The following is an 8910-nucleotide window of genomic DNA, read 5'->3' on the forward strand; positions in this document are numbered from 1 at the left end:
TTTTTACGTTTTTGCTGTTTTTACAAAAATGGCTGGCCACGCACAAACAGAAACCTAAAAACTTTTACTTTCATAAATATTTGTTGTATTTACTGAAAAATTAAAAGCAAGCAAAGTCTCCAGGAAACAGATATTCAATAATTAAATTAGAGAAAATAAAACAAACGACATTTCCTTATATTCAAGTTAAAATTAACAGTAATAGATACTCAAAACAATTAAAAACTGACTCCATCGCCAAATCAGGAAACTGCAATCATACCTTAACTTAAAAGTTTACCAAAAGTAGATTGCAAATATTTTCCAATAGATATTTTACACAGAAAGTCTTATACCGTCAAAAAATATTACCCTTACTATGGCTTCTCCGGAAGCTTCAGAGCTAAGTACTGTTTGTGCAGCCGTTGTTTGCAGAATTCGTAAAATTCGATCTCTTTCGAGAAGTTCCTTCTCACTATTTCTTTTACATCTTCGCTAACAGGCGGCTTGAACGAGTTTTTGTTGATCGGGTTATATCGGCTTATTTCATCTGAAAAGGAAAATAGGCATAATTTGAAAAATTAAACAAGGTAAGCCTTGAATAATACAGGTTTTTCATTGTTTTCTGCTCAGAACAAGATAGTGTTCCCACTAGTGTCAATTGTAACAAAAACAACTGATCGTCTTTTGTTGTAAGTTTTATCAGAAAAATAAAAATAAGTCTCCAAAAAAATAAATTTAACTAATCTCATTATTTGTTACAATCTATGCCGACTTAGTGTTGATTGTAACACATTAATTGAAGGTCGTGTGAAACCTGTCTCCAAATCTAAATTTGGTCTCAACTAATAAAAAAATTAAAAAAAAATTATCGAACTAGTGTGTTGGTTACTATTGACTTGACAGTGTTGACTGTAATATATCAATTGTATCTTACATGTGTACATGCTTATTAAATCTAAATTTGACGTAGATTATGAAAAAGGAAAAGTTAATAAAAAAATAAACACTACCAGTATTCTTACTTGTTACAATCTACACAAGACAATGTTATTGTAACACAACAATTGTAAATCTTATGAGACTTATAGACCTGCTTGCCATGTGTAAGTTTGATCTTAAATCAACTAATTTTGTTATTTGTTATAATCTCCACATGGATAATGTTGATTGTAACACATCAAGGCGTAATTGTAACAAATTTTCAAAGGTATCTAATAATGTCTTATTTGAAATATTCTTAATGACGAGATAGCATTAATTCTAAAGAAGTAATAAGTAGGAGTAAATAAACAACAGTTACAACAAAACGTTAGGTATCACATAATTTAAAAAGTTCAAGACCTGAGTAAAATTTAATATTTAACTGCAACTATGTTTTAGGAACTCGTTATTGTTTGTTATTAAGAATGGTATCTGGAAATAAGCATTACTAGATAATTTTTATGACCTGTTACAATCACTTGTCGATGTGTTATAATCAACACTATCTTGGTGTAGATTGTAACAAATAATAGCATTAGACAATTTAGTAGTAGGCGATTGTTCTTTGTGATGATGGGAAGTGGCCATTTACTGTGTGTATTACTTTTTTTCTCAAAAACTATTACATTTACGATAAAAACAGAAGAGATTAAATTTGTTCGGAATAAATCAGACTATCTAAAACAATGACCTTATAGCACTTACTCCAATAAATATCCGAGGCGCCTTCGAAGAACCGAGGAACGTAGTTCTCTAAAACCTTCAGCGTCGTGTTCATTTCTTCCAGCACCCCGACGACGGCGTAGTGTTCTTCAACAGCCCTCTTCGCCCTCTCGAGGGCCCCGTCTGTGTTGAAGGGCAAGCAGTCAGCGTGGTGGCCGCAGAAGAACATGGACTGGCGCCTGTGGTCACCGATTCCTTCCCTGATCTCCCCTGTCAGATATTTGCATTCTCTGTCACCTGATAGCACGCAGTGCTCGAAATCCTAAAAGGACAAATTGCCACGATGAAACACGACGAAAAAGAATTATTGCTTTTAGTAAACTATTAAATAGTAACGTGCTGGGGGTATGATGTGTCTACTCGTAAGTGACGTCACCAACGAGACTCTAATCAAGGCATAGACATATAGGCAGGGAAATGCGTTTTAATTTAATTTTTTTAAACAAACAAAGCGTTTTTTACATGTCTATTTTTCTCACTTTAAACACATATGGGGGCTCTATATTACCGCATAAATTACATTTTAATACGGAAAGCTGTTTTTAAGTGCTGTAGTTACTTTAATAAACAAAATAACTACGTAATAAATAATTAACTTAATTTATATGGTAATTTGGCGTCGAGTTTAAAGGAACACCGATTTCGCGCCTACTTTTACATAACTAAGTAAACAATTATGCTGCTAACGATGTGTTACTTACATAAACGAATTGGTAGTAACTTTAAAATAATTTAGGTTTGAAGTCCATAAAATACTCGAAGTATGGATCATTTTTACCGGTTATACATATACAGAGTGTACCAAAAAATGACAAATATCGAGAAATAAAATTTTGATGAATAAATCGACCAAGAGAAATCGCTGGAAATAGTTTTTATGTTCGTAGCTCGGCTGCTAGGGTGCGCAATCTACATACTAAAACATAGAGTTGAATTTTTATCAGAAATGTTTCCTATTCATGTATATTAAATAGTACAAATATCGATAGCCAGATTCATTGCCCATAACTTTTATTATTGACATTTTGTACTATCGACAGAAAGGGTGGGGGAAGCCCCTAATGTCTGATCAGAGAAATGCATTTTTTTAAAGCATTGGCTCATCAAAAGCCCATGGTGTTATACCTCGTTGGAAAGGTCTTTTCATGCTTTATCTCGTGGTGAATCGTAAGGTCACTTATCTCACATGGAAACCTAGAGATGGCGTTATTTCAAATGAATGCCGTTTTATGGATTTTTCTCAAAAATTTTAAATGCAATGCTTTATTTTTCTTTACACAATTGAATTCAGCACAAAAAAATAATGAATATAGTATAAGTTTGAAAGTTTTAAGAAAATTGTGTATTTATTGGCGCTATTTATCCATTTTTAGGTTGTTTCACGTGTTTTTGAAAAAATAAATAATAATAATGAATTGAAGAACACGACGCTAACGAAAAGACATTTAATTACCGAAACAAAATGCGTTTCCTAATATCGTGCCTCGACGAACTTAATGCGACACCCTGTATATAGTATATATTATCAACATTTAAATATTCGAATTCTGCCTATTGACATTTTGTAGATAAAAATACACTGATTCATGTAAATATTAATATTGGAAATTTCTGACCTAAAAGTTCTTTGCCTAGAAATATAACCAGTATAAGAACTTTTCTCTTTATCTCCGTATTGATGTTATTCATATCGATTTAATTAATAATATCGGCTGCTAACAGCATATGAAAATTAACATAATAAATAGTTCATGTATTGAGAAAAATATGTTTTTGGTAAACAATAATTAACATCAACAACAACATTAATTAATCATGAACTATTAAAATCGGTAATTTAAATATATTTTGAACTAATTTAAGAAAAAATGTGTTTCTGGCACAATATTTCTGGCGCTATATTTCATAAACGCCCTGTATAATACATTATTTTCTTGTGCATTTAGGAATAGCAATGTAATTTTTTCCTTTGCTGCATCTACAAGGAAGGAAAATAGTACTCACCTTCTTCAACCATTTGGGATCCGGCAGAGGTATGTCCGGGAATGCCATCTTCCTCTCCACATAGTACCATGGGGCTCGAACGTAATAGTACCAAGATATGACACGCTCTATGGGGTCCCTAACCAGGTTAATGTATATAGGTTCCGGCAGTCCGAATCTGAAATGTAGACAAACTTTATGCTTTTTTATAAGAGAGTATATAAAAAAAGAATCTGAAGCCAGCTCCAGATAATGTCGTCATTAGCTAATGTCTTTAATCCCGCAGAAAATCCTTCTAAAAATCGCTTGCCAAACGCCTAAGCTGGTTGAACATATTGAGGGAACAATATGCGAAATGAAGGACACATTACACAAAATTTCCACCTACACGATGCGACATTTGTTTACGTTTGGCGAATATTTGGCATGTGAGTGCTTCATCTGAACCCGGCTTAATTCAGGTGTGTGGTTTAACTTTAAAAACGACGAAGAAAGTTTTATGTAACCACCCACATTGGAAAACAGGTTGATATGTAATTGACGCTATTCAGAATTCAGGAAATGGTAGAAAACGTTTATCAATAATAAATTCCAGGATAATATAGTTATGCAATTATGTAATCATATGCGTGGCAGAGCTACATTTGTAGCAACTTTTACTCGTGGTACATGGGCGTTTAAGGTGTATTTCTGTGCCCATTTTTGCACTTCAGTGATAAAATTTTATCCGTAGGTGAGGTGAGTCTTATTGTACCACTTAAATGCGGTATTATGAAATAAATATCTTCCACATGAAGTAGAATTCTTGCAATAAACTGCTTATGAAATTCTCAACTATACAGTATACACAAAATAACACTTACTGAGACACATTTGTGAAGCAGACGTGCTTGATGTAGACCCCTGGGGGCTCGTAGCTGGAAACCAAGGCCGACAGAGCCGCCTGGTCCTCCGGTGCCAGCCTGATGGTTTCCACCCTCTGTACGCGGTCCTGATGGAAACCGTACTGGTTCCTGATGCTCAGCCTCCGCAGCAACTCCATCAACGTTTGGGACCCAACTTTGGGGACCCGATTGAAGAACACGATCTCCTGCTTAGCTTTCCTCGTGTTGTTTAACTGGTAGGGTTCCAGAGTCGTCATCTGTAACACACGCAATTCAGTTCGGGACCGGTATATGTCTGGAGGCTTCCGCGACGAAATATCCAGATATTGTGGGTGTAGTTCTATGCTGATCGGGGCATTAGCCCGTAGAGAAGTTGTTTCCCGTGAAATCAATCGTCGATCAGCTCAATCAAAGCGACAATAACTTTATTTTTAACGTTCCCTAGCCGTTATTTGTTGAAATCATATTAAAAAAATTTTAACTCGTCTTTCTGATCCGTGAAATTTAAATAATTTCCACCGTCGTTGTCCGGATGATGATTTAATGCTGAAGATAATGAACTGGAGCATAACGTTTAACGATGTGTTTATTTTACACGCAAATTGTGACAAAATGTTTACATTGCATTTATAAATATAGCGCGACAAGAAAAACTGGACTTTGGCTTACATTATTATCCACGCCTAAAATTTTCTATGCAATACCTCGCCCGTACTTAAACGATGTCGATAGATAAATAACAAAATTACTGGATCAATCATCCTATTGATGAAAGTAATAATAATAATAAGGTCGTGATCGCTATGTGTCTGGTGGTTCTATTGACGAGCGATCTGGATATTGCGGCTGTAATTTATTGCCCCTAGTTCCGCGGAATAGTCGTTCCCCACAGATTCATCAGTTAAACATTTTATTTGGTCGGTAAAATCATCTATGATGAACAAAAAGAGTGGGGTCACTTACAAGAAAACGTTGTGTAATAAAAAATATAAACTATCTTGAGATAGCACTGTAGAAGGAGAAAATAAGTTTTAATTAACAAAATTATTACCTGCCCCGTGCTTTGCAACAACTTCATCATGGCTCTGACTCCAGAAGGTCCTCCTACCCCTGAGTCACCTGGAAATACATTCAATTTACTGAATAGTGTATGAAATAATATAATTATTGTTTCAAACTTTATCTAATGATAATTGTGTTATTTTAAAAGCCGATAAAATGTTTTTTGTTTGTTTTAACATATTTTTGTTCATAACACTCCTTGTGTAAGTGCCATCTTGTGAGTTTATTTTCCTTGATACTTCGGCTTCTGCGAAATTAGAGGTTCATGAGTTCTTTGACCGCATTGATTTTTTTATGGCATCTTTTACAACTCAGTGGATTTTATTACAGAAAAGAAACAGCGCTTGCCATTTTTTGTTGTCGCTTTTTATTGATTTACCTTTGATGTTTGAAGTTACTATAGGAAAAGGGTGTGTGTTCCTATCATCCCGGAGCATTGCAACTACCAAATTGTGCTTAAAACATTTTTTAATAAGTTATATAAACTGCATATGTAATACAGTTAGTTGCTCTTTTAAAATGCAATAAAAAATTGTAAGTCCCTGTTAAATTGGAGGTGGATTGAGGATAAGTTATAAGTTGATTCAATATTATTATTAATATTTATATTTATGTACGTTTAACTGTCTTTTGAAACCGGTATTCTTAGTCCATGACGAAGACAAATTTTCCATATTCTGATTTTTGCAAACCCCAACAGAAGGAAAACCAGTTAACAGAGATTTAATGATAAATAAAGTAGACATTTACTGCTACAGCTATATTGGCCAGACAGCAATAATGACCCTTTTTATTAACTGGATCAGTAGGTTACAATAGAAATTGCAGAATCTCTTGCGACAGATGCACATGGAAGACAGATGGACGCATCAAAGTCATCTGAACATTAAATTATACCTAAAAGTATAAAAATATGGAATTGTTACAAAAACTGTAAATTTTTTGTGCCCAGCATCTTTAAAACTTTCTTATATTTTTCTTGCGGTTATAACTTTTTAACATCTGCCATTAATGCAAGCTATTATTACATTAAAATGAAATAGTTAACAGTTACAGAAAAAGCGGTATTAGTTTTTTCACTATACCTTAAACTTCCAATATTCATAAATACTTTTTAGGTTTATTTTTAAATGTATGTGGTAGTATTAAATAGTTATTTACACCATAAAGGAAGTAAATATTATTTACCAGTCGAGGAAGATTTTGCGCCCGAGCGGAGCGAGCGAGGGCTGGCAATAGAGTCTTAGACTGGAAATTATACTTAACTGTTGCGTGGTGTATAACAGTTCTTTACAACCAACCAGTCGGCAATAATACCCTTTCTATGATTCCTAATAAGATTGCACAGTTTTTGAAACTAGAACATCCTGAAACATATACAGGCCATTCATTCCGAAGAACATCGACAACGTTACTGGCTAATGCAGGAGTTGATGTATTAACAATCATGAGACATGGTGGGTGGAAATCAGCCACAATTGCAGAAAGTTATGGCTGACAGTTTAAGTAACAAACATGAAATAGCCAACAGGATTCTTTACAATAATACTACAACTCCATAATATTGAGCTTCCGGTGACTGAAATGGAGTGGTCAAATCATTTTGAGAAAAATGTGACAATTAGTAAACGCGAGGGGAATAATTATCCAGATTTTATAAATGTTACTAAATGTAATAACTGTACATTTACCTCCTTAAAAACAATGTATTAACAGTCTATTTAGTATAGTGGGAGCAGATGAAATTAATTTGTCAGTTTTTGTTACGTAGATAGCTTGGTAAAGGTCATGCTAAAACTGTATATTTTTGGAGGTTTTGATCAATCAAGATTTTCTGATGTGTTTTGTTCGTGTGATATTTTATGTTGGCTTATATTACGCTTATATATTAGGGTAGATGAGGTTAGGTTGGGAACGTATTTTTAACAGAAATTCTTGATTAAATTTTATATTGGTACCTCTATGACATGTTACTTTATATTTTTTTGACAATCATTCTCACTTTTTTGTTTTTATACAACTTTAATAAGATACTATTAGCTTTCATTTATAAGGTTTGTTAATTTTGGTAGGAGGTAAACTCGTTTTAATAATTTTAAACCACTTTGAGATATTATGCAATTCTAATAAAGTAAGAGGCTCATTATTTTAGAAGATTTATAACTTTGTTATTGGTAGAAAGGCACCGAATCTTTGTTTTCCAAGACATTCCTTGCCTTTTTTTAAATCCTATAGATGTGGTAAGATGATTTTCTATTAATTGGAAAGTTAGACAATCTTAGACAGACGTCACATTGAAATAAAAATTAATGCGTAGCAAAGCTACTTGCGTTTGTTCGGCTTCAGCAAATATTCGGGATATTGTAAATTTAATTTCATGTTTTAATCCACTGAGGACGTTTATTATTTAACTCAAGGCCGCCTAAGGTTAATCAACTCAGTAACAGTTTATTTTCGCCGCTAACCAACACTCGCACAAATTTAAATTAATATTTTATTCGCGATTTGAGACGTAAACAAGTTGAACATATTTTCAGCAGGGAAATATTTCAGGAACTCGTCTAACTATCAACAACGCTTCCTACCTGAAACCAGTTGATTTGCCGACACCATGTCGTCTGGTTGTAGCTTCACCTCCATCTCCTTCAGCTTCGTATTCAAGTCTCTGGTGTGGATGAACAAGAATAACGTGGCCGAGAGCGCCATGAGGGCTATCAGCTCGCTCGTCCTGAAAACGGAAAATACGGAGGTATTATCTCAGAGAATCGATGAATATTCAATGAAACAATAACATGATCAAAAATTGTATTACATACATATTTATTACAATATTAGAAACATTTTACTTGTAATTGCGGCGTACATACGGTTCTTAGACCAGCACCAGTACTATTTTTTTCAAATTTTCCTACAAATATGAAGAAAGTCAATATATAGTACCTTATTAACTGGAATCGCCCACCATTCTCTCTTAGACGTTGGTCAACTCGTTGAAATTTCTGGTTTGACATGTTCTGCACAATTTGTTAGGATATCAATTCTTTTCCAAAGGAAAATAAATGTTTATATGTATTGAATTAAAAAGAACTACAGCTTCCCTGTCACTCTTGATATTTCTATTGTCTAATTATAATTTAACCAAGTTTTTAACTGACGATCTGGATCAAAACGTGTTTATTTTAGAAATAATAGCATTTAGTAACATCGTTATTAGATTATCCAATCGTATCTGTAGTTAATATTATCAGCGACTATATACCTACTATTATTCGACTTTATTACTTATAGCCTGTAC

General features: G+C 33.7%; 1 protein-coding gene across 1 annotated transcript; it reads right to left on the reverse strand.

Annotated features, from left to right (window-relative positions):
- Positions 1 to 21: 21 nt before the first annotated feature.
- On the reverse strand, positions 22 to 8637 carry LOC108913460 (heparan sulfate 2-O-sulfotransferase pipe-like). Its single transcript, XM_018719014.1, has 7 exons — positions 8556 to 8637; positions 8201 to 8343; positions 5605 to 5672; positions 4533 to 4810; positions 3691 to 3847; positions 1669 to 1948; positions 22 to 529 (listed from the first exon to the last, which is right to left on the reverse strand). Exons 1-7 carry the CDS (start codon positions 8624 to 8626, stop codon positions 357 to 359), a joined length of 1170 nt encoding a protein of 389 aa, XP_018574530.1. The 5' UTR covers positions 8627 to 8637; the 3' UTR covers positions 22 to 356.
- Between the last annotated feature and the right edge of the window lie 273 nt (positions 8638 to 8910).

Source organism: Anoplophora glabripennis, unplaced genomic scaffold (genome assembly GCF_000390285.2).
Source record: "Anoplophora glabripennis isolate ALB-LARVAE unplaced genomic scaffold, Agla_2.0 scaffold711, whole genome shotgun sequence".
Classification (NCBI taxonomy): domain Eukaryota; kingdom Metazoa; phylum Arthropoda; class Insecta; order Coleoptera; family Cerambycidae; genus Anoplophora; species Anoplophora glabripennis.

Bases quoted from the DNA above. Each gene is read 5' to 3' on its own strand.
- LOC108913460 (XM_018719014.1), bottom strand. From the start codon at position 8,626: ATGTCAAACCAGAAATTTCAACGAGTTGACCAACGTCTAAGAGAGAAT. The intron at 4,811-5,604 runs GTAATAATTTTG...CGTGTGTTACAG, and splicing joins TGTTGCAAAGCACGGGGCAG to ATGACGACTCTGGAACCCTA. The intron at 1,949-3,690 runs GTGAGTACTATT...TTGTCCTTTTAG, and splicing joins ATCCCAAATGGTTGAAGAAG to GATTTCGAGCACTGCGTGCT.